This window comes from Phlebotomus papatasi, chromosome 1 (assembly GCF_024763615.1).
Source record: "Phlebotomus papatasi isolate M1 chromosome 1, Ppap_2.1, whole genome shotgun sequence".
Lineage (NCBI taxonomy): Eukaryota > Metazoa > Arthropoda > Insecta > Diptera > Psychodidae > Phlebotomus > Phlebotomus papatasi.
In genome coordinates, this window is record NC_077222.1 from 42,527,906 (window position 1) to 42,555,042 (window position 27,137).

The 27,137-nt window shown below is 31.9% G+C and overlaps 1 protein-coding gene across 2 annotated transcripts in view; it reads left to right on the forward strand.

Moving 5' to 3' along the window:
- Positions 1–27,137, forward strand: part of LOC129799792 (alpha-1,6-mannosyl-glycoprotein 2-beta-N-acetylglucosaminyltransferase) — a 78,830-nt gene that overhangs the window by 32,343 nt on the left and 19,350 nt on the right. For both annotated transcript variants that reach the window (XM_055844011.1, XM_055844012.1), the window contains exons 3-5: positions 12,913–13,044; positions 13,177–13,296; positions 13,430–13,590. In XM_055844011.1, the coding sequence (XP_055699986.1) occupies positions 12,913–13,044; positions 13,177–13,296; positions 13,430–13,590 (413 nt within the window). The remainder of the gene's footprint in view (positions 1–12,912; positions 13,045–13,176; positions 13,297–13,429; positions 13,591–27,137) is intronic.

Consider the following 27,137-nt stretch of genomic DNA (forward strand, 5'->3'; position numbering starts at 1 on the left):
CAGTCAAGTGTGCTAATCCAGGCGCTTCGCTATCTAGATCGTTTATGACTAATCCACTTAAAATAATATTTTTATTTTTATATCCGTAATATAGTCACTACAGTAACATAATATAACTATTCAAGTTTGAGAAAAAGCAAAAATAACACTTTTATTCATTAAATAAATAAGTGTAATCAACTCATTTCAATCTTGTGCCAGCTGAGTTCTTCACTAAAAATTTTCTAGCAGTTATATTTTCGCTAATGGCAGCTGGTTGATTAAAAACATTTATTGTTTTTTCCTTGTGAAAAAAGTTTTTTTTAATTCAAAGGTTTAATTAAAAGTGAATTCGCGAAAAGGCGACCCAGTTAGTGCATGCTGACTAATTTCAGTATTATCATTATTTAATAAATTTTCTTTAATATTTTTGATATTTTTTTTTATATTATGCTTCTGAATGAAACAGTGAATAATTCGATGGATTTTGAAGAAGTAAAAAAGAATTTCATCAGTCCAAAAATAAGCGTTCAAGTAGCACTCTTTGGAAAACGATCCAGTTACCCCACCTTACTATACTACTAAAAAGACCTACTACTGAAAAGAACTACTTATCGATTCATAACCTAGCAAAATCGATTCATAACCGATCAGAATCGGTTTAGAGTTTAGACTTATCAGAAATTCCAACTCAAACGTTTTACAATAAAGTTCAGAAATACGCTCTCTTAGAGCCTTTTTAACCTTCGCCCTTGAAAAACCGTTATTAGGAATGATTCAACGGTATTTTAAAATGTGACCGAAATGTGCGCCTATCATATCAAGAAACAAAAACAAAAAAAAAAAACAATCGTACAACGCGTTTTCGAATAATTCCAAAGAACATTGGCATAGGGAAAAATGAGGGGAATGTTAATAATGCAGAGGCCGACTTACGGGGGCCCCCGACAGGATTTTTTTGAGAAGTTTTATTAATTTAAAATTTGTAAACCGTTTCTAAATATATACAGTAGACTCTCTCAAATTCGGGCATATGGGACCGAAATGTCAGCCGAATTAGACAGAAATTCGGGCGACAAACTTTTTGAAATGCAACGATTTTTTATTCATGTGCATATAGATATTGAGTTTACACACTCATATATATCGTAAATTGCATGAAAATCCCTCAATAATGCAAAATCACATCAAAACTAAGGCAAATCATGCCAAATTTGAGCATATTTGATTCATTTGAAAATCATAATCAAACTTGAAAAATGACAACAAACATTTTTCAAATGTAACCGCTGCCCGAATTAAAAAGTAGCCCGATCTTAAAAGAGCCGAATTTGCGAGAGTCTACTGTAGTTGAAATCTATATTAAAAATACTTTCTAGACCTGAGTAAAAAGGGAACAAAACTCTCAATGGTCATAAGGAAAGTAAAAGAGAGAAAAGGTTAAAAGTCAATCCTTGTTTTAGTTTTTCCAGAACCTACTAAAATTTCATTGAAATCGGTTAATAAACACTGAAGATATGATTCAGTTAAGCTATATTTTCGTATATAACTCTGGTCGAGCTATTGTTACGGAAAAGAGCGACTTTCATTAAGAAAGTCTTTATCCCAACTGGAACATACGGAGATTTCATCACAATCGAAAATGGGAATTTCGAGTTATTCAACATCAAATTTTAAAAGATCGATTTTTCGATTAAATGAACAAACTAATAACCATAATTATAATATAAAAGTAATACTAAAAATAATAATATTAAAATAATCAACAGAAACTAGGGCCATTTTGAGATTTAATTTTTGACCCCTTTTGATTTAAGTTATAAGGGTTAGGGCCAGGAATTGGTCACGTTTTTATTAGAAAATTCTAAGGCTAAAGTGCTCATACTACTATTAGCAGGATAATTTTCTCTTTGAGTTTGAACTTAGACCAAAAACAATTTTATATAGAATCTAGATAAGGAATGCGAAACACTCTTTGGGTAGAGGAGCAACTTAAGGTAGCCATTTTTGCCAAAGGTTTATGAACTTCTATATTCGAACCAAGTTCAGCTAGTTTCTCCTATGAGTATTGGCTATTTGAAAATGAGTATGGCACATTTTCATATTATTCATTTATTATTCTAAAATTTGAAATCGAAAGTTATGCAAGCATGAAACTGTCCCAGCCTGCCTTATTGTGACAAAAACGCTTTTTACCCTTTTATATCTAAAAAAAAAATTATACCAGATCTCAAAAGGCACGTCCGGTACACGTTTTCCAAATTTACAAACCTCTCCTTCTGTGTGCACATGAGATGTTTGAAGAAAAAGCACCGTAAAGTTTACTAAACGTTATTCAGATGTTTAAAATGAACAAAAACATATTGAGAAAATGTTTCTTTCCAAAATAACGAGGTAATTAATATTTTCAGAAGATTTTGTGCGAAAATGTTATCGTGTGTATTTAAGATGTTGAAGGGAAATTTTGTGGTTTCAACAAAGTAATTGAATCATTTGCTTTTCATCTCATTTTCTTTTCATATCGCTCCACGCAAAAAAAAGTGCACACACAAGAATAGTGTGAAAGTGATCTTTCTATTTCTGAAAGCATCTTCTTGTAAGTTTTAGTCGTTTTCGTACTCACTGAAGCAGAATATTGTGTTGTACAAATTGTGGGAATTTCCCTGATACTTGGTTCTATTTTTGGGGATTAAATTGCATTTATTGCTGTATTTTGTTAACTATAATATCTTTTTTTTATTCTGTGGCTTTTATTGGGAAAGGTTATGGGCTTTATAGTAAATTTATTTGAAAGATTTTTCCGTGTTTTTTTATTCTCCATTTATGTCGTTTTGCAACTAAATGCTTTCAAGAAAATTAGGATTTAATTTATATGTTTACCCAGAGGGAAAATCAAAAGCATTCAATTGGAAAATAAATGAAAACCTCCTTGAAACAGTAAGAAAATGTCAAAGAGGAAATGGGTATTGTAGGGGGATTCTATGTAAATATGTATATATTTATGTATATTTAGAAAATTTATGAAACTGAATAAAAGTAAATATATTCGTATATTCAATATAGAATCCATAAATGTATATTACAATAATAAACAGGAAATTCCTTAATAATTTTCTATAGATCAAATTTTTATATAAAACGAAAAAGATTAGAAGGGAAAATTTTCAAATATTGCAGAATGTTAATAGGAGGGTAAGTGTGCCAAATTTCGGCATAGTTGCATGCAAGCGTCAAAGTCTCAAATTTGAAATGTAATATTTTAAATACAGATTGATTTTTTTTATTCTTTCTTCTGAAAGAGTGTTGCTTGGAATCTTGTAAGGAGTTTACCGTCTTTATTTACTCTAAAATCATTCTTAATTCATTTTAAAATGAATTAAAATATAGATATAGCTTTGGTGCCCTATTTCGGCCACCTTCATTCTCATAGTTCCTTGCCCTTCGGGAATTCTTCCAATATCTTTTTCACCGTCATCTCGTTTGTCGTAGCTACATTTTTTTGTTATTCTTTAGCATAGTATAATCTCTAGAGTACGTAAAATCTAAAAGTTCATGGAAATTCGACGAACGAAAAAGGTGGCCGGAATTAGGCACATTTACCCTAATTGCCCTCCATCTCTTATTTATCGAATGTAATAAATATTGCACCAATTTGTAAAAGTTTGAATAATTGTAATTAACTTGTTTGTTGTCATTTTTAATCAGAGTTGATTTTTTTTATAAAGCTTCCGTGATTTCTTTAATAATATCTACCTACACCTTTTACGATTTATATTAGATAAGATTCTTAATTATCTCATCTACCCATAATCCTAACAAAATCTCATGTCCTCCGATTACGCTTAAACTTTGTGTGTTTCGACACTCTTTTTTATCCCTAATATATGGGTGGTTAAAAAACTTTCCCGGCCATTCGTCCGGTTTTTTGGAGCTTAGCTTAATAACTCTGAAACTAAAGCCCAAAATAGACACAGGGATCGACTTAGGGATCAGCCCGAAAAATGAGGATCGGTGTCGATACACTCACGGATCAGCCCAAAATTTGGAGGATCAGGCTGATCTTCTAAATTCATGAGGTCTAGTGAAATTACGGGGATTAGGCGACATCAGCGCCAGTGCTAAAAATGAAAAGCTTCACTTTGGGGGTTTTTGGGTGCTTTTCGAAATGTCAATTGAGTGAAAAAAACATGGAGAGTAATGATACGCAATATCGCAAAATCTTAAAATGCATTAAGATTGGAGTAAAGAGAAGATCAGAGTACTCCTTACTGTACGAAAAATCCATTGATGTTGCACTTAAGAAGCCTGTCAGCAATCAAAATATGGAGATTTAATAGAAATTTACGCTGTAAACGCTAATCCTTGATCCAAAATCCTCAGTGTATGATAGTTTGGGCTGATCCTTTATCGCCAAATTTTACGAGCTGAGTATTCTCTAGGATCAGCCTGTGTCTATTTTCGGCATAAGAGAGATATCGGGTCATATCGTATGAAAAATGCAACTTGGTGCGTTAATTACCCAACCCTTCCTTCCGACATTTTGCAGAATATCTTTTTTTTTATATTTTCCTAATAGCTCCACTCTCATAACGCGGATCGGGCTTAAATTTTGTTTTTACAGCTGTGCTTTAGAAGTTTCAATTAAAAAAAAACTAATCCTTCCCGATATGCCTGATCTAAGCTATAGATTCACAAAAATCAGAATTCGATCATTGAGGACATTTCAGAAAGACTTCGTAAAATGCTACATCTCCTCCTAACATCGGAATTTGTAAAACCATTACAGTCCCGGAACGCTATTATTAAATTTATGTTAAAATTGGGTAAACTAGCTTCCTGACTAAGAACAGGAATAGAATTAGGATAAATTTCATTAGTCTTTTTTACTATGAGAGAATTTCAAGTCAATAGTCAAAGTCCTAAAGATTTTCATTCCAAACTTGCATTTTGTATGTTTAAACATTAAGGAAATGGAGTTGTTGGTCAGAAACAATAGGAATTAAAGCAGGATAAGTTATAAAACTTGCGTTTATTTTATGAATTTAACTCAAAAATATTGCAATACTTCACTGAATTTCTACCAAAAATAGAATTTACATACATTCAGAGTTGCTTTATGTTAAGAATTTCACCTACAGGCTATTTTAGGCTTATCACTGGCTTTTAAGTTATATTACTCTGCTTTATCTTGGTTAATCTCAAATCCATTTTTTCGCAACATTAACATATCAACTTATTTAAATGGTAATTGGCAATACGCCCAAGAAATGCATTATACTATAATATGTTAAAACATAAACAATAATTGAATTTTAACCAGGCGATACACTGTAATTTCATGAAAACCGGGCACGAACTATTGCAATGATCCAATGGATGGAAAAACCGCTCTGTTTTAATTTAATCTGGATTTTTTATATTCTGTTAGCACTGAAATTGAATAAAGCGAATGCGTATCATTTTTTTTCACTCCAATACAGATACTGCGATGTCATTTTAATAAAAGCCTAATTGAATTGCATGTAATATAATTTGTAAGTACTAAAATAGTTAAAGACCTGCAGTAGCATCAATAAATTCATTATTTTTATGAATTCTCCTCCTCTCACAATGAAATTTTAAAGCACACTATTTATAAAGTTTTTAAAATAGTTTCATAATGTGTGTTCTATATGGTGCTTTTAGATAAAAATCCAAAGCGCCAGGATCATTTATGCAAAATGCAGAGAAATATGTTTAAATTATATATTTTTTAATTGGTGAAATTCTTTTTATCGTATTTACCGTATCAAACTATAACATACTACAATTTTTAATTTAATTAATTAATTTATTTATTTTTTAATCTTAATTGATTTTTTTTTTCAAACCCAACCATGTCGAGATGTTTTAACATGGCAAAAAATAAAAGAAATGAATTGAAAAAAAAAAATGAAAAAAAGACAAGATTATTAGACTTTATTATTTTTATTGTAAAATATAAAATTTTGATAAAAGATTTAATCTATACAAAAAAGGGTCTAATTTACATTCAGCGCTTCGTTGTCCGGCTGATTTGGGGACAAAATCTTTGGCTCAGAATAAGACTTGAACGACTCAAAATTTTACGAAATTCGTTTTTTTTTGCTTATTGGATACTACTTGACATTCTCTACCTTTTCTGTGAATATTATAGCAGAAAATTAGTTTTTTTTTTCAAAATTATGGCCTTTTAAATCTTGAAAACTAATACCTAGCTTGTAAAATATTAATTTGAAGTCACACTTCTGTAAAGTTGGCCATTTACGAGTTATTCGAGTCTTATTCTGAGCCACCGAAATGATATTTAGGTTTCTTGAATTTTGTCAACGGTTTTTCTTATTTTGTACTATATTCCGTCTAAGAAAAACAACATTTTCTTCGTCATAACTTTCATTTTGTATCACAGTTAATTATCAATTTGATTAAAGAAAAACTATGATAAAATGAAAATAATACTTTAATTCACATTGGAGAAAAACTGCATACTTCGTAAAAAATGTTTTAAATTTATTAACCGTCGCGACGGCCTTCGGCAGCTGTCACTCGGATATCGAAGTGTCGTATAACGAGGAGCTGAGTGCATATTGATAACATTTATTGAAGCTGTAGGTAGTTGTAGATAAAATAAAACTTATTTTTCCTATGTTAAAACTTGCTGATAATTTCATTGACGCCATTTACACATTGGATTGAGATTGAATTGTTCCAAAATCGGATTTTGGGACAATTCCATCTGAATCTAAAGCGACAGTCTAAATAACCTCAATGAAACCATTTAGATTGCGGCCTTAGAACGAGACTTAATGATCTGAAATCCGATTTTAAAAAAGTTCAATCTCAATCTAATGCGGCGGTGTAAATAGCCTCATTGTCTCGGATTCGAATCTCCTTCAGGTCACCAGAAATTTTCTGGCGTTAAAAGTGTTCAAATTGCATTCTGTTAGCTTCATGGTACTCTTCCAATGAAAAATTTAAAGAAATCTTTCTCCTGAACATTTTTTAGAATATTACTGCTCTCAAATGCTTCTGCATTATCGACTTTTCTTTCTGTTGCTTCCTTTGACGACTGTTTTCTGCAATTCTCGTCGTGTACTAAAACCACGAAACAGTCGTGACAGGAACTAACATAAAGAATAGTCAATTATGTAGAAGCACTTGAGAACAGTTATGTGCTAAAAAAAATGTTCAAGAAAAAGATTTTCCCCTTTTCATTTTTCATTGCACTTAATTCTACTCAATTTTAATCTTTTTAGTATTCATTTGTCAAAAGGCAGATCTATTTTATGTATTTAATAGAACCAACATTATAAGCACTATTTTGGACTCAAAAAAAAAATAATAATGGTTAATAAACTAGAATTTATCTTTCTATAATCCCATCCCATTTTCTTCAGTACTGAAACTACTGATTTGTTTTAAACTTTCTGTCTGTATTTTCGATAGAGATGTAATAATACAACTTCAATATAATTTCCTCTATCTATATTTGGTCACGTATTTTTCATGTGCCTCTTTAACTTCGATCGTTAAAAGCGTAATTTTGAAAAATGCCGACAACCTCAACAGTGATTGTCCTTAACGAGAATTCACACAATTTTCCAAATTCATCGGCATTATTTCTTCATTGAACCACCAAAGCATTTGTGAAAATACAGTAAGGGGACGAGGACTCCATAAAAGCTCGGAAAATGACTGCGTGGCAGTGTACATTTAGAAAAGAACTATGTGTTGCTATGCATAAAAGATTGATGACTGATGAAATGGTTTTCAGGCATTTTAAAGACGTCAGAGGAGAAACACAAAAAAAAGTTATGAGTGTAATTGAAAAGAATGTGTGAGGGATGGTTGAGCGAAAAATCCATTGAAAATTTGACACAATGTGGAAATTCCGCATTTAGGTTTATTCATAAAATTTGCTAAAATATGTGGTTACATTCCAGAGAAAATTCAATAATGATGGTGGGATTTTTGTTTGGAAAATTTTGCATGTTATAAGTAGAAGGAAATATCCAAGAAAATTTTCTAATGAATATGCAAATTTAATTAAATTAATACACTTATATACACCATTTTGGTGCCACGTTAAGGCAAGAGAGAGAAGATTATCTATTTTACGGTAAATCTCTGAAGGATGTGGCATACTTCATGAAAGGATGTTATTCTACAGGAAAAGAGGTGAAAGACGATGCAATTAAGAAAGTATTTTAATAACTTTGAAATTCAATGTCGTATAAATTTTCAATTCTCACAGAATACTTTGGCTGTAATTTCCACAGAATTTCGTCACTCTCAGTTGTGTAATTTTTATTGGTTGAAATAATAAAAATTACTAACCACTTTTCGCAGTTTTGAGTGCAATTTATTGAGATGCTTTAAATGTACAGTCAATTGACCTTGAACTATTTCTATTATGGTTTTTTTTCAAGGACACATTAAAAATTATTTGGCTATACAAATGAATAAGTTAAAATTGTTAGAAAACGATTTCAAAGCTGGGAAAAATTGTTCAGAATTATATTTCAAGGCATAAAATCTACACCATAAGCTTAGGATATTCAGACCAAAATTTTATTTATTTTTTATTTATTTCTCATCAACAAAATGTTCTTAGTTTCTGGTTTAATCCAAGTTTGCTTGGTATATGAGAAAGTTTCTTTAGATTTTCACAAGAGAGGTATAAAATAGTCGCAAACAATGGGAATTTATATAATGTACTCTGTACATACTATTTCCAAGCTTGAAAACCGAAGTTGTTTAAAATTCTCTAGAGAATTTTCTGAGCTTTCGTTAAAGTGAAACAAGTGTGACAAGAGAGAGGAGACAACTTTTCCTCTTTTGCATGTTACCCATGCCTTAAAGTTCTTAAACAATTGTTTAAAGTACAAAATTTCTGCATGACTTCCTTCTTTGCTTTTGTGTTGGAAAGTGTGTTTTTGATATAATTACGGTTATACCTCAATTTAAGTAAAACATTTTTCATATCAAAGTAGAGGAAAATCCTGAGTTGGTAACTCTTAATGCCTTTTTCCTCGCGCTTATAAGGTGAGATTTTCAATATTGTCACATTATGTATACTGCGGTTATAGGGTTGATCGCGGTTACACCTATTGACACTTTAAGAGCTTGAGTCAGCACCTATTGACACCCTACTCTGTACTATTTGGAATACGGAATTTGAACGGCTTATCCTTATCGAAAACTCAGTTTAATGAAAAACACCATATTACCTGCATTTTATTAGATATATTAAAAAATTTCAATATTTTGACAAAAGTATCAATAGCGGTTCCCTGTCGAAGAGGTGCTCATTCGTCCCTAATGAAACTTTATGTTCTCAGATTGAGCTCAATTTCATTGAACGAATTTGAGATTCATTCAACACTAGAAAAAAACTCATGCAGACTAGTCTCTAATCTGTTATCTCACAGATATAGACATAATGATGGGCTCTATCAATTGATCCACTTATGTTCCAATTCCAATAGGAAAATAATGGTGCTATTTCAATGAAAAATTAACATATTTTTTAACACTTTACTTTCTCAAGTGCTTCTGCATTATCGACTTTTCTTTGTGTTGGTTCCTGTCTTGACTGTTTTCCCAACGATTTCTTCATATTATTGTAGGGGGAAGCTTTGATGTTTCGCATATACGCTACCATCAAACACTTCGTATTTCTTCCGTATTCCTTTATGAATCTCACATATGGCTATATATTGTAATAGCTAGCCTTAAATCCCATCTTTCCTGAAAAAATTGAGAGTCTAATCCTTTTTTCCTAGTTTCAGGAAGCAAAAAATAAAAACAGGTCCAAAACTGTAATTTTGCTGTGCAATACTTCAGACGATTGTGCACAAATTATATCACTTTTCAGAAAAACGACTATCACAGAGGGTAGAGGGGTTATTAGGGTTCACATTTATGTAAAAATCTTTTAGGCTGAAGAGGCACTTTTTGTGGGTGGATGAAAATTCACAAACTTGACTCACATTCATCGATCGCATATAGAAGACTGCTTCTTTCAGATATTTTCCAGGAAACTTCATTTTAGATACGATCCCTCATATTCACATCTATTGTAATCTACCGATTTAATCTACCACTAAAAAATAAAACTTACAAAAATTAAAGTTGATAAACAAGAAGTGATTTGACTCAAATAGACCGCAGTTGAGTATTTTTTAAGCAATTTTTGCATTTCTTTGATATAAAAATATTTTTCAAGCTTGCACAAACTGAATGTGCAATGAAAGAATCACATCTGCAATAAGCTCATACAGTTTACAACTGATTTTTGACAATCTTTGACATAACCTCACTTTTGTATTGTTTTTTATGTCAAAGAAAAGAAAATTGCCCGTGAGAAGCTGTTTTGTGAAAATTTTAGCCTGTTCACCTGCTGAAGCTCAATATCTGTGCTAAATCCCGATTCCTGCAGCTGCAGGAACAGAGAAATCTTCAATGAGATGCGCATTCAAACGTTTTTGTGCATATCCGGCTCTGTGGAGGAATGGTGGAATCTTGTGTGGTCTTCTCGCTTGCAGAGTTTTAGTCAATTTTTAGCTTTAAAAACTTATTGATTAGTGTAAATTTGGTGATATTTGGACTTTTCAAGAAAGTATTCATCAGATTCAACCGTTTCCGGAGTGAAATTCTCATAGAATCGAGCAAAAAAATGGTTTTTAGTGTCAATAAAACATCTCTCAGAAAAGTTCCAAAAAAGTGATATTAAAATCTTTTATTCCTTGTACAAACGGTTTAATCAAGTAGATTAGAGTTCCCTTTAAACAATGATGTGCAACTTTTAGTGTCCGGTGCAAAATTTACGGTGAAAATGGGGTGTTCAATGATGGCGTGAATCGTATGCGATAATAGAAACTTGATTGATCTATCGGATAAATCGCCATTAAATTTTCATTTTCCTCTGGAGGAAAATCTAAGGATTTCCTGGGATTTTGTGGGGTGGGATTATGAACCTTATAAGTAAGACATTTTTTTGGCATAGTTGGAGAATCCATATGGTTTGCATGGTAGTCAGAAAAAATCACTGAACTTGAACATCATTTTTGTATGCGAAAGTTCAAAGCCTCCCCCTATTATTATATTAGATGAGCACATATATTCTGTCAGTAGAAGAGGTCGAAAGTTTGGAGTGGTATATCTCAGCTCCTGATGAATATAATTGGATGAGTGAACTGTTGTTGGAAAGCTTGGTTCATTAACTTTTAGAATCTGGTATACTTAATCTGCTATGGATAAACTATGGTCATCCAGAACCATTTATGTCGAAGAAGACACATTTTGCAACATCTTTTTTGGCCATCTACTACTGGGACCAGGAGTGACCCACTTTTCTCGCACAAGGACTGTTTGTTAGAGGAACTCAAAAGGTACAATTTGTGGAAGAAACTGTTTTTTTGGACATCACACTTTTTTTATTCATCGACTTTTGAAAGAATTTTGCAATGTTAAACGCAAGGAAAAAATTAGAGCAATCATTCTATCCTTGATTCTATTCCATTTTCTGGACAAACTAATGAAGATATCGACTTGGAATGTTCTGAGTACCCCCCCCCCCCCCCATGAGTTGATCCAAGGAATCCAAATGTCACTTCAATTTCATCCCTACGTCTATCCTTCCCCTCCAGAAACAACTCCTTTAGGAATATCTCAAGAACCAGACCATCGATGCATTTCATTTTGGGATATGTTTTAGAGAGTGTCCTGGCGGACATTTCATCCATACCTCTCAAAGACGTCCGAACTCTTCTTCTTGCACATGATAATAATCTGTTCAGAAGAGCAGAATTTCTTCTGATCAATTTTCTGACCAAAGAGACAAAGTTAGCGACTTTGATTATTCTGAGTACCCCCCAAAAGTCAATCTAAGGAATCGAAATAACACACGCATTTGCCTCTCATCCCACTCCTTCTCCTCCAGAAACCATTTTCTTTTGGAAATATCTCAAGAAATAAACCATCGATCCTTTCCATTTTTGGATATGTTTTTGACATGGCCAAGGCGGACATTTCGCCCTCAGACACTAATATCATCCAGGATTTTTTTTTTGGAATTTAGAGAATAAGTGTTTAAATTTTTGTACCAGTGAATTTCAACATAAAAGAAATACTTAACCAAGTAAAAATTGACTAAACTTGTAAAAAATTTAAGATCTATCAAATAAGCTACATTCTGTCTAAATCCCTTAAAGAATACACTCTCTTACGCAGTCTATTCATTGGCCTTGGAAATTCCAAGAAGAAATTTCTGGATGATATTGGTGTCTGAGGACAAAATGTCCGCCTTGACCATGTCAAAATTTCATTAATTTTCCCCTGCAGTATTGATCCGAAAACGGTGTAAATATTACCCTTTTTAGGTGTATTACGGGTTAAAGTTACCCTTCTCTCATGTTGATTTTACCCTTAAAAGGTGTAAAATTAACATTAAAAAATGTTGATATATTTTTACACCCAAAAAGTGTTAAAGTTATGACGAAAAAAAGTTAATCGCAGCCTCTTTTTTTTCTCAGTGTATACAACTGACGATTCTAGCCTCACCACATTGTTTTATATTTGTGAGATATTTGTCAGGTGTCTCATTTTAAATTAGGGATTTATGTTTAAGTTGAAAGCTGACAAACAAAGTAGTACTATAATTTTTGCCATTATTGTCCTAAGGCATAAGATATAAATAATAACGACTAACGACAAAAAAAAACAAAGTACAATCTAACGAGAGAGGTGTTAAATGTAGAGAAAAGAAAGAAGACATTGCAAAGATAATTTTTTTTCTTGGACGAGAGAAATTGTGTGACAATGTGCAGTATTATAATGTGATTAATGTAATTTTTTTTCGCTATGCTTGTTTTATTGGATTACATTTTCTTCTACCCTCCTTATTTTTTCTAGGCAGAAGAATTCCAATTCCTCTACCAAACACAGGCACAATGTCGAGAAGACGGAGTTCTTTTTGCCTGAGAACATCTTTGGTCATCTTTCTGGTTCTTTTTATATTTCTACAGTTACATATTATGAGCTACTGTGAGTATGATCATTATACGTACAAAAAAAACTACACTATTTTTTATGTTTTATTTCATATGAACGTTTCATACTGCAATATACCATATTTGGTTCATCATCAATTTCTTTGTCTTTAAAAATTACTTCCAGCTGATCCACGAGAATCACACATCAATGATGTGACAAATGATTCAACAGCTGCTATTTTATCAATGGTACCCCCAGTTTTCCACAAGTTCTTAACGGCTAAAGCAAAAAATGTCAGTCATGGTAAGTTTTTTTTTGTAATCTTTATTCTTTTTTTTTCTTGTCTGAAAAATGCAATTATTTTCTGATGATACTTTGATCATCATTGCCCTTATGTATGCTAGTCATGAAAAAATAATATCTTTTCTCCACAAAGACCACAATGGTTCAGCGTCAAGTGGTGGTGAAATGCAATTTCATAGTCCAAACATCAGTGAGATGAAACGAGCTATTTTTCGATACAATGAAATGCAAAACGTCATCAATGAGGACATTTTTGGACCCCTACAAAATGATTCTGTGATAATAGTTGTACAGGTGAGTAAATAATTGAATATTTATTCTACCTCTTATGGCTCTTATGAAAACAAATGATAAGCCTAGATCAAATAATTGTTGATGAAATTCTTAATGCAAGTCAACACTAAATGTATGCAAATTCGATTTGGAGCTGAAGTTGGGGGGGGGCGTTATGATGTTTTTCCAATGAAAAATGAAAATCGGAAATCTTTCTTCTGGACATTTTTTAGTACAAAACCTGCTTTTATGTGCTTCAGCAGAATCGACTTTTCTTTGTGTTGGATTTTGTCTTGACTGTTTTCCCTATAATCCTGACGGGTTCTGAAACCACAAAACAGTCGTGACAGGAACCAACAGAAAGAAAAGTCGATTATCCGAAAGCATAAAAGAGCAGTGATCACCTTTTTAGATCGATTTAACCCAAATGGTCTTTAAAAAAATTCGTATCTCTAACAGCGTGTTAAAGTCAATATATCGTTCCGAAATGTGCTCCATTCTTAAATCCTTAAAAAAATAATATTTTACTAATTTTCTCTGATTAGATTATTAGGTTATTTTTTCCCGCAAGAATTATGAGCTATATACAGTGGCGACAAGGTAAATAGCACACGTTCAGCGATTTTCCTATTTTGATGATTTATAATACAATATCAACCTTTATACCTGATCACGCTTTATTTTTTAGAAAATATAATGCCTATTATAAATAAAAATGATAATTATTTAATATTTGTGTCTGTTAAAACCATGTGTTTTTGTCATTTTATGAATTTAGGTATAAGTCGTGCGGCTAATTTATTTATTTATTTATATATTTACAATGCATGCTATTGGGATTAAATCCCTTGAAAACACAGAGATAGCTTGAGCAAGTAAAGAGACAGTTAGCGTCCACCGCCGTCTTAGCGTTGGTAACCAACCTCCAGCAAAAATATAGCACATTTTCATTTTCTTTGAAAATATTGCTTGAAATTTACGTTTATTTTAAAATTCATTATATTTCTGTATTTTTGATCATTTATAGGCATTAATGCCACAAATTTTCGTAAAATAAAGTTATGAGAACTGAAAAATCATATAAATAGAGCCTTTAGTCCAAATGTACAGGCTTTATGTAAAAGAGTTTAGGATAAGATTTTTTTTTTGTAAATTATATTGTTCAAGGAAGATAACCATCAATTGAATATATTTTTTATGATCAAACTTACAAATCACGCAAAAACTCGAAAATTTCGAGAAAGAATTGCGATTTCTAGAGAAGATTCTGCTATTGTTCTTCTAATAAAACTGAATTTATTTGCCGTCGTGCCGAAAATAAAGGAAAAATTGAACAAAATTTGAAAAAGTAACTGATGTGAGCATTACTGAAAGCCAATTATGTAAAAATACCCGGTTTAGAAGTGTTGCCAGACGTACAGAGTTACCCAGCAAAACTTCATTCTGCAATTCCGCAATTTTTCTTCTTCTTCCTTTTTTAACGGCCATCATTCAAAAACCGCACTAGCGATTGCAACGGCAACTAACCAAAGCTATCAAAATTTGTCTCGAGTAAGCGAAGTCTCACACCCGTTACCTAATGGCTGCTTCACGGACGGTTATTTCAAATCTCAAAATTTTATTGCAAAAATTGACGAAAATATACTTAATGAAATGAAAAGAATAATTTTTTCACAAATAATAAATAATTTTAAAGGCCTCAGCTGAAAATCACATCGTAAATTTTTTTTTGTTCTCAAGAAAACTCTTGGACAATTTATCAAAAAATGCGGAATTTTCGGTCGGGAGTATGTTTAATACTGCTATTTAATCCTTCTCTATAGACAGCATACCATCGCAGTATTTATATTATATATATAAAATATATTATGAAAATCCTGATTATAAATTCTACCAAGTTGATAAATAATTTCGGAGAAAATATTCCAAGTCCATTTTGACAGAACGACATCTTGAGGAAAGTGCCGAAAATTCATAAAATTTTCTGTAGAAATTCTGCAGAAAATTCTGCAGATTTTTCATACAACGATCGGATCCACCTTCAGAACAAAATTCTGCAGAAATTCTGCAGAATTGTCTTCAGTTACAGTTTCAAATCTGACGAATTTCTACAGAATTCTGCAGAATTTGCCGGGTGGGTAGTATCCAAACGAAACCGTACCTGTTGTTTGATTTTTGTTAAAGATCATATGCATAAGGACCTGTAATTCTGGAATAATATTCTTTGAACAGATATATTCCTGTTTAATATCACTGGATATGGCATAATAAAATAAGATACATAGAAGATACATAACTAAGATCGTGGTAATTTTATAGTATGGGGTTACATTTTACGAAGTGACGTATGGTTTGTAAATGGAATAACAGGCAATATAAACCAATTTTTTGACAAGGACATCTTTAAATAAGACATGTACTTCAAAATCAAAAAGAATTTGCTTTTGGTTTTTTTTTAGTTTTAACCAAGCTAATAATCCCAAACACACTACCAAGAATTTTAAAAAGTAGTTCAATCAGAACAAAATTGACCTTCTGGAATGGCCAGGACGATATAGGGACCTCAATCCTGTTGAATTTAAAGGAAAAGATTGACCAGAAGATAAATCTCTCGAATGTGTCTAATTTGGAATAGTTTTAAGCATATATCCACACTACATGAAATACAATCACATTGGAATAGTGCCAAATCCCGATTTCCTTAATGATCCTTCGTTGTCAAGCGCTTATTTTTTCCATAAGTTACTTAACTGAATACTAATTAATCCAAATTTAATTTTTAAATACAATTCGTAAGTTATTAATTGCAGTAGAAGCCAAAAACTATCACTTCTTATAGAGTGTGCTGTTTATATTGTCCCCTTAATATGTGCCATTTCAAGAATTTTTTTACCGTATTAAATTTCTTGATAGAACTTATAGGTTTTTTCTTCATATAAAAAATGTAATTATACACAAGTTCATTTATTATTATTAGTTTCATCATTTAAAAGCATAATTTTTCGAAAAATAAGGCATACATTACAGTGTCCGAAACTGTGCTATTTATCTTGTCGCCACTGTATTTCCCGCCGGGAGTATTGCGACGAGATGCTCCAGTGAACTACTCACTTGTCTGCCACTTTGTATTATTTTTTTTTCGAAAAAAATATTTAATGTGCTTGAAATATATATAAACCAAAAAATTTCATGAAGCATTGTATTCCCCTTCTCTTTAAAAAAAAATCGCGAAAACATCTAAGTTTTGGCCTCCTAACTCAGGCTCTCCTCTTAAACATAAAATCCATAAAATCAATAAAACCATTTTCATTGAATTTCGAATTTACTAGATTTACGTATTAGGGGAAAGTGACCATGCTTTGATACGATCCAAGCTTGATAATAACTATTTTTTTCTTGTGTTAATCAATAGTTGTGACTCTTAGCAATATATTTTAATAGCTGGTCCTAAGTCTCACACTTCCTGAAAAAATTAGGAACCTAGCTCTTTTTTCCTAGTTTCAGGAAGCAAAAATCAAAAATAGGTCCAAAACTGTAATTTCAATACATGATATTTTATAAGTTTTTCTTAATTAATGTCGCTGTTCAGGAAAAATACTATCATAGGCACATAGAGGGTTCATCAGTATTAATATTTATGTAGAAATATTTTTACTTGGGAACACTGTTTTTGTGGGTGGTGACAAATTCATAAATTCTACCTGTGTCCATCCTATATTTTAAAAAGGGTCCATGAATGATAATTTAAAAGTAGTAACTCTATCATTAGATGTGATTCTTTCATAATTACACCTATTGTAATCCTCCAATTTTATCGACAATTGACATAACCTTCAACCCTGTTGCCTGAATTTTAAGGTTGCAAATTGACATTTTCTTGGACTCAAAGACTAGTGCCCTTATCTCATAAAAACATGGCTTAGAAAAAATTACATAAAAGGGATTTTAAAACTAATAACCAGTCGTACAAACGATTTAAGCAGATAGATTAGAGTTCCGTCTAAATATTGATGTGCAATTTATTGTATCCGGTGAAATTTTTACAGTGAAAATGGGCCTCCGAATTGTCGAATTAATTATTATAAAGGAAGGCTCCGGACCCAACTTGTATAAAAATCGCCACTGAATTTCCATTTTCTTCTTGAGGAAAATCTAAGGTTTTTCAGGAACTATTTGAGGTAGGACTATGAACCTAATAAGTGAGACATTTTTTTGTCATAGTGGAAGAATCGCTTCGGTTTATGTGTTAATCAGAAAAAAATCACAAACCTTGGACATCATTTTACAATATCAAGCATGGTCACTTTCCCCTAATTGGGATTTTATGTATTAATTTATTAAAATTTAATTAAGGAAAATTTAGTATTTTGGGTTTTATACCATTTCGTTAATTAATAAAAATAAAACACAGACGGGAATACCTACCATGATGCAATTTTCCTAGAAACTCGACAATTACTCTTTTGCCACAATAATTTAGTCCTTTGGGTATAAGAGGTGGAAATATAATATTTAAATAATTCAAAATCAATGGAGTTATTATGGCTCTCTCTTAAACTTTTAGCAATAAAAAATTTTAGTGCATCAACTGTAAAATGTAGAATAATAAATAAACCATTGCGGGAGTCTGTTCTATAGTTTCGATGATAATTTCAAACCAATAAATTGAGCAATGTAGTATAGCTTACACTCAAAACTTCTAGCAAACACGTTCATTAAACTGTAAGATAATTTAGGGAATTGAAATGAAAATTCAGTCTGAAGTAAATGTTTGAATGCTGTGAAAAGTTTGTTCCTCACCTCAATTCATTCATTTATCGTTGTGTTGTTTGTGTGTATCCATCCTTGCGAATTATCCTGTGGTAAAGTGTGGAAGAGCAAGAGAGAGAGAGGGGTATAAGAGCTTTGAGGATAAGGGATTTGAATGATCATAGCAAGTTGATTGAATTGCTGAGTCAGTCTTGAGGCTGATGTTGTAGAATATGAAATTTGCAATGTAACACCTAACAAAGAGGAAAAGAGAGAGAAAGAGAGAGTGAGGGAGGCAGATAGAGGTTTGAATTGTTTAATTGCATCTTTCCACTACACTTGAGAGATTTTCCTCATAAATCCTTCAGTATATACATATATGCAAAATGTAACGTATAGTAAATGGATGGATATTGTGTGCAAGTTTATCCCTTGAATGTGCATTTTCACTTGAATGATTGATTTCCATTTTCATGGGAGATTTTTTTTTCAGTATCATTTGAAACATTTTATTTATCATTCAATATATTTAACACAATCCTTTTTACAATTTTCAACATTAACTTGTATTTCACATATTTCAAAATTCTTTATATTGCACAATATTTGAGGGGATTTGACTATATCAACAATTGTATTGAGATTATTTGGTTTGATTGAACCGATTCGAATATGAGAATTTGTATTGTCACAGATATCAAATTTATGTTGTAGCTGCAATGTCAATTTTTCCCAATGATCCATATAATTGTATCTCTGACGATTTGAGCTCAAATAGCATCATAACTGAAATTCTTCATGGTCTGGTAACATTTTCTGTTTTCCATTTTTTTTTTTATCGTTTTGTGGGAGTTTAATGAGATATAACAGATTAGTGAATTAACCATTTAAAATGAATTCAGAAAACCAAAAGTATATTAATCAAGTGATAAACACTCACAAATATTGTCGTCCAGAAATATTTTGGTTTAGTTGAATACTGCAAAATTTTCCGAAGTTTCACTTCACACAGGACAAATAAATTATCCGGAGTGCACCAAACACGACGTGGTGGTCTTGAAAGAAGAGAAAGAAAAAAGAGAGAGAAAAAAAGTGTTGAAAAGTTTAATTTTCCACCCAGGTTCTAAATTTTATATTTTTCTATGTCATTAAATTAAGGTGAAGGAGTGAAAATAATTTTACAAGTTTCTCGATAACTTCCTTTTTGGTCGCAAATCATCCACCAAATTAAACTTGAAATTCCTTTTTGGTGGCATTAGGTGCAAGAATTTCCGTTAGATTTCACTCAGAAAAAGAATTTTTGGTCACTATATACAGCACCAAGAGGACAAATGAGATGTACGTGAAGTCTTTTGTCCCAAAGAAATAGAAAAAGAAAATCGTAAAAACACTTTAGAAAGTTTATACGTCTTAGCAATTGACTTTTCTTCCGTCGTTTTTTTTTTTTTTAGTACTATATAGCACAGGAGAGTGAATTGTGTTTAACAAGGATTTATATTGAGATGTGTATAAGGCAAGTGGTGTTGTGCAGTTGAAGAGTAAATGGGAACTGAAAGGCAATTCCATCCCCGCGTATTTCTTATTCACGCCACGTTTACCACCATTATTATTCAAATATTATGTAAAAGCTTTTCGACTTTCGCCAAATTATTTACTATACTCTTTTTTTTTCTTCCCTTTTATTTTCTTATTTTTTTCTACCCTCAAAATGGTGAAAGCAAAAAAAATGTATTCAAGTTCAGTGTAGGGGGTGATTGTGGTTATTTCATAAACACTGCGATATTCAAAATGAGCTTTCAATTTTGTAAGGTTAGCTTTTTTTGGCTTTTGTGGTTTATTGATGAAATTTGGCTAAATCAATTATTGCTTTTTTTCATTTCTTTTTACTGGAATTGAATTTGAGAGTGAAAATGGAATTAAAGAATTTTGATATTCAAAACAAATACGAAGAATAAAAACAAGAAATAAGGTCTGATGGTTTTAATTGTACCTTGAATCCTTAATAGATAATATCAGAATACAACCAAGTCAGAAGACTGCATACAAATTCGAATATATGAGTAAAATTTTTAGGGATAAAGGGATTTTTAGGGTGTAAGTTTGTTTTTCTATTTTAAATTGTTTGATTAAGAACGAATTGAGTGAAAGGTGAGAGCAGTAGATTGGTAAAAATGGTCAGTAAATATAAAGTTTTAAATGTTTGAATTGTAAAATTAAGTGAAAAGGGTGATAAAGCGTCTCATGCTTTATAAAATGGTCGAGCTCCTTATTGAGATATTAAATATCTTAAAAGTACTTTCGCAACATTTACCATTTACCGTTTTAAATCGATTTATTAATTACTCAAATGATCGCCCAAAGTTCTTTAGGAGAAATATAATAATTGAATTTCGGAAAAATATTAGCTATCGGTTATGAACAGGTTCATTACTGGTTCATTACCGATAACTGATTGAAATTGGTTTAAGTTTATCAGGAATTCCAAGACCGAGCGCTTCTTCCTTTCTTTAACTACGGAGCAGAACTCTTCTTTTCGGCGGATACTGACACCATCCGTCGTCTGACAGTCTCTTTCAATAATTGTGTCAGGTGTATATCTGTGGCCTAAATCGCCGGGACCATATCACTTCCCATAGAAATGTATTTATTGGCTGTGACATTACTTCACACTTGAACTCAAGAGCTCTTTCTATTTAATTTGTTAATATTTGGGTGTCCTCAGTACCTGTCGAGTCTTATGGTTTGGGGGGCTCAGCCAGGGTTCGGGGACTCATAGTGCCTAAGGTCAGGAGTTACTATCTTTATACCGGTCATTATTTGTAAAGGGCGTATTTATCTTTAATTCCATTCCAAGTGATCTGCGTAGGTCTGCAGATGGCATCCGACGCTTTTTTCAGGCCGAATTTTAAGGAGCCACTTAATAGATTTTTTTTCTTATTTAATTTTCATTTAACCTTTTCTTATACTATTGTAAATCCTTCTTTTATTTTTATTTTTCTTTCTTTCTTTTTTGTTGCTATTTTTTTACTTGTTTTTTTTTTTATTCTCTTTATCACAATTGTAAGAGGTATGAACTCTATTTTTGTGATTGAATAATTATTACTATTACTATTACCTTTCCAATGAGCCCAAACATTGTACATTCAGTTGAGAAATACATCTCTAGAGCCCTTTCTTTTGACATTGAAAAACCGGTATTACGAATGATTCAACGGTATTTTCGTATATGGACGAATGTACGACTGGGTAATCTCTAAAACATCAAAATCGAAAAATATCGCATAACGCATTTTTAAACAATTAAAAAAAAACATGGTTTTGGTGGGGAAGGAGAAGGGTAGGGAGAAATGAGAAGGTTGGGTCGGCTTGTGGAAAGGTCCCCCGAAGGTACCGAGGCTCTATCTGTAACCGTTTGGCCTCTAGGTGTGGTAACGGACGGACAAACAGTAGTGTGACTGTGATATCATTTCTCATAAATCGTTCGAAACGCGAAGATTTGTTGAGAAAAGTGGTCTCCGGGGGGTGGAAAGTGGAATTTTTGGGGGGTGAAAAACTCTAGAAATTTATTATATTATATATTGCCTTTTCCGTAAAGTTCGGGCAGCAGAAATTCAAATTGGTCAGTAAAAAATTCAAGATTATAAATGAAACATCTAAATTTTGCTAATTAAGAAAATCCATTTTTTCGGTCAGAACAATCCTAAAATGGTTCATAATTTCTTAATTTTTTCTTTGCCAAATATATTTTAGTAGTTATTAATTTTCATTTTTACTAACCATTTACCAAAATATTGCCAAATATACTGCAGCCTCAATCATTCAGGGTATCTGGCAAAATTTCTTTCACTCTTTCACATTTATTGGGACACACAGGGACGTGTGGGTTTTCTGGAAAAAACAATTTTTTTAATATAAAATCTATATAAAATCCTATTCTTGTGGTTTGATTACAATATCTTTATAAAGATGATTAAATCTAGAGTATTTCTTACATGAAATTGATTAATTCCTAAGATTAATTTCCAAGACTGGTTGCCATGCAATTCATCTTCTCCTCGTTGACTGATTTCCATATTCTCTATAGCGCTGTTTTCTTTAAGGACGAGAAGGTCAAAAGTCAGAAAAAACGATTTTTCTGACTTTTTAGAGCAAACCATAACTTTAAATGGACAGGAAAAATTTTATTTTAATTCGCCGTGACCCAAGGGTGAATGTGGTTCGATTGAACATCGAACTGTTGACCCCAATCTTAATTCAATTCACTATCAGCTTAATCTTTATCGATATCAGAATATCGATATAATATCGACGATATCTTTTAAGCTCTAAATAGAATCAGGTGGCTTTTAGAGAATATTTAGCCCATAAAATTTGGCGGTAAAGACGTAAAGGAAATTTGTCTAGACGACCTGTTATCAGTGATTCAAGTTCAGCTTGATCACCTTGATTCAAATTTTACAAGCCTAAATACTGTCGAGGATCAGCCTATGTCTATGGGGATACTATTCTTTCACCAAAAATATGAACATATGGAAATACGTTCGAAAATTAAATTATTTTTAGCAGAATGTAAGGAACCGACATGTTGATAATAGAAAGGAAAAGTCTGGTGATTTATCAGATGGAAGGAAGTTCAGTTCAGGCAAGAAAAATTCTTCAGATTTTTTTTGTGTGGAAAAATATTCTGGGTTGAACTACTCCCATCCGATGATCATAGGACTTTTCCTTTATATTTTTAGCGGAATGCATATCTATGAGTATTTATGATAATGTTCCTATGCAGTTTGAAGCTAATCTGACAAAGATGGTTATTACTACGGAGTCACAAGCTGAGGTCACAATAAGCCGTAAAAGAATCTTTAAAAAAAATGTTAAAATTTCCAAGATGTTAACTCTCGATTTTAGCGCACTGATCGTGTTAAGCTTTGGCATTATGGAGGTTCAAAACCTATAACTTTGGCAATCAAAAGTATCATAGAAGTTTTACTGAACTAAAAGTCGTGATACAAGTTTTACAACTTCACTAATGAACTTTATCTGAGTGAAGAAAAATTTAGTTCATGTATAAGTCAATTTTCCTAATATAATACGGCATTTTTTATGAAGTAACTCCCTATTCAAAGTGCTATTTAGAAAAAAAAAATGCAAAAGGAGAATATGTGAAAAGAAAAGAAAAAAAAGCCACAAAAATAAGGAAATGGAAAAAGGATAAGAAGAATTCGTGTTTCCATCAAAGTTTATTTTGTATTCCCTCCATTGTATTCATTCCCTTTCCGTTTCTTATCGTGCAAAATCAAGAAAAATTACCAAAGTTATCATACTGAATTAGCATTCGTTTAATGCTTTTATATACCCGTAGAGTGTACTTTTGTTTGTGGTGAAAGCCACGCAATCAGAAAAGTTTTGCATGAGGAAGTAGAACTCAAAACAATAATTGTATATAGTAGAGCTTTTTTGAGGCAAGCCATTAAAGGGGTTTGGAAAATGAAGTTCTCGTTTTCTAAGGCATTCTATCAGAATATCCCGTTGATATTAATTTACTGAATTATCCTTGGTGCTATTAATTGTAATTCTGATTTTAGCACAAATTAAAGGAGAAAGTATCAATTTGCACTAATTTCCAACACTTTAACTTTTTTTACTACTACTTTTATCAGGGTGGATATGTTTTTTCAAAGAGGAAATTTCATTTATTCTTTTTTTGTTTGAAAATTTGATAATAAATTGTATGAGTCAATGTTTTACAATTAAGAGATATCAAGTAGAACGCGTGAGCTTTAAAATTATTGTACTAACATTGATTAATTGGCAATGTTTATGGTCTCACATCATTTTTTTTTTCATGTCAAATGCCTATCTTCATCGATAGAGGTGTGTTTATTTTCAATGGGCGGGTGGCTTAAGATACACAATACTTTGATAACTCTTATCAACCATGCGAGTAATTCAATGAATAAATGGAAATTTTACCGGAAGTACTATGATTTTTATTGGATTATTGTTTGAAATAAAATGTGGGACATTTTAATTACAAATTGTACTTGGCCCATATTGTTCACACTAAAAGAGAAGATAAATCTCTGTGAACTAGAAAAAATGTAGAATTTACCAGGTTTATTGCAAAGTCGAAAGAGAGAAAAAAAGGTATTCTTAAATACCTTATCTTCTTAAATCAATTGGGTCGACATTTTATTCTCTCATTTCTTATTCTCATTTCCTCCTACCACCTATTAGAGATTTCTTTCCCAATACGACAATGTGTAAGCTCCTCCTAGATGTTCTGCTTTGTGGGTGGATTTGCTCGATATTCTCTGAAGTGTCTAGCTATAGGATGTATTGTAGAAGTTTCTCTAGAAAAAAAAAACCAGAGTATGAAATAATTTTGTGTATTGCACATGCAAGTTTCAATTTACAACGAAAGTTTGTACAATTCGTCAGTAAGAGATTGTCAGAAGTTTTAGGTGCTGGGAATTAATTTAATTAAATTGACCATCAATTTTACTTCACAAGTAAGTTTGTAAAACTATTTTGGGTGTAAGTTTGCAGATTAAATCTCCTCAAAATGCTGCAATTGACGGTTTTCATTTCAATACCGAATCTAAAAGTTAAAATTAGTAATGAAACTGTTAACACATGAAAGTTGTAAATATCTCAAAAGTTTTGTATGCAAAATTAATAAACATTTCCCATCGTATATAGATAAAGAATATGATATTCACAGAGATTTATTTTTATAACTCTCCAGTTTAACATTATCGCATTTCAATGATTATTTACCCTGAACGCGTATTTGATATCAGAACGAACCCATATGACCTCCATCGTAAGCTAGTGTTTTGTTCATTCACAGTACGACTCCAATATTGTCAACGTGTTTGGTTTTTCTGTTTTTTTTTATATTCCTGCAGATTTTTAGTTGTGAATCGTTGTAGTTAAAAGTTTACTCGTTAGATATTGTCTCAGGTTCTTTGTTAACAAAAGTAGTTTAAAAGTTTGGCATTTACCCTGGTACTTTATGTACGCTAACGCTTTTGGATTCGTACCGTATTTATTGTGGATATGATCTATATAATTCATCCATAAATATTGTACTTTACCATGGCTTTAAATATCAATAATATTGATGGTGCAAGTTGTAAATGAAAGATCTTGAAAAAAAACTGTACTAATTTCTTTAACACTCACAATTTTAGGAGACCAAATCTAATAATGCAAAATTGAAATATCGGGTTGTAAAGGTTTGAAGTCGAATTTCTGGGAATATAATGTATATCCTTAAAATTAGCTGATTTCCATGATTTTCTTATATAAAACAGACAAATACGATAAACAAAACTTCTAAAATATTTATTGTATACTCTTAGATAGTTTATCTAGATTATCATTAACTCATTAATTAGCATTAGATACTTACGCTTTTGACTTATTTGACCCGAAGTTCACTACTTTATGACTGTATCTCCATACTTATGATCTGACTTTAGTCTTTGTCCATTCAAGTTCAATTTCAATTTGTAGTTCATTAAAGGTGCATTAACTCTTTAAGGTCGTGAGGGTCAAAAATCGGAAATCAGAAAAAAACTACTTTTTATGACGTTTTAGAGCAAAACATAACATCTCCTAGTAAGAAGACATTCAATTTTGGGGACCGGTGATCTAATCGTCCTCAAAAGGTTTAAGCGGTCTTCAAAGGTTTATAACAGTTCCTGAAGGTCTCAAAAACCAATTTATTGATTTTTTAGAATCTAATAAGATGATTTGCTCTAAATTGTCCAATCCTAAGTGAAAGTTTTCCAAAAAAGAAATTAGAGGTGTTAAGCCATATGTAGCTGAACCTTATACAGACTTCAGACCTAAGGCTTAGCCATATGGCTTAACTGCTCTAATTTCATATCAATCACGATTTTTTTGAAAAATTTAAATTAGGATTTGATTATTAAAGATAAATGTGGTGCTCAGAGGCAAAATGACACATATCCTATGGCTAAAGCATAGGATATGTGTCATTTTGCCTCTGAGCTCCACAAATGACCTATTAGGCTCGAAAAAAAAGCATTTGCTCGCTATTTATGATGTTGAGACCTTCGGGAACTGGGCTAAGTCTCTTATCTGAAGGCCGCTTTAGTTATACGGGCTTCAGACCTAAGGCTTAGCCATATGGCTTAACTTCTCCAATTTCTTCTTAATCAAGATTATCACTTAAGATTGGTCAACATGGGCAAGTCATCCATTAAATTGTGAAAAACCAATAAAATTGGTTGCTATTTTGAATTTCGAGACCATTGGGAACTGGGCTAAACCTTAGGTCTGAAGCCGGCCTTGTGAAGCCCGTGTAAGTTAAAAATTAAAACTATGTAATTTTAAGCCAGTTATAAATGGTTAATTTTTACAACTCGATTTCCACAGATAGAGCAGTAGATATAATTCTACGATTTTGAGTTATTATGTATTTTTTGACTCCTAAGGGGTTGTATTTTCGTAGAATTTTGGCAATATGAAGTTTCGAGTTTCTTGACGTTACGTTTGTTTGTCTGTCTGTGTATCCGGCCGATACCACGTCTTGAGGCCAATAAAATAAATAAATAAAAAAAAAAACAAATAAATTTCAACATTTTGACAAAAGTGTCAATAGGGGTTCCCTGTCGAATAGATGTTCCTTTGACCCTACATAGAAAAAAATATTTTGTAAAAATGTTCGTAAATGTTTGTGAATTCCTATGGGGGAGTTACAAAATGCTCGTGAATCGTATAACCCACAAAGAAGTTCGTAAAAGTTTTTACTTTTTTCACAAACATTGTTCGTAACATGATCATTTGAC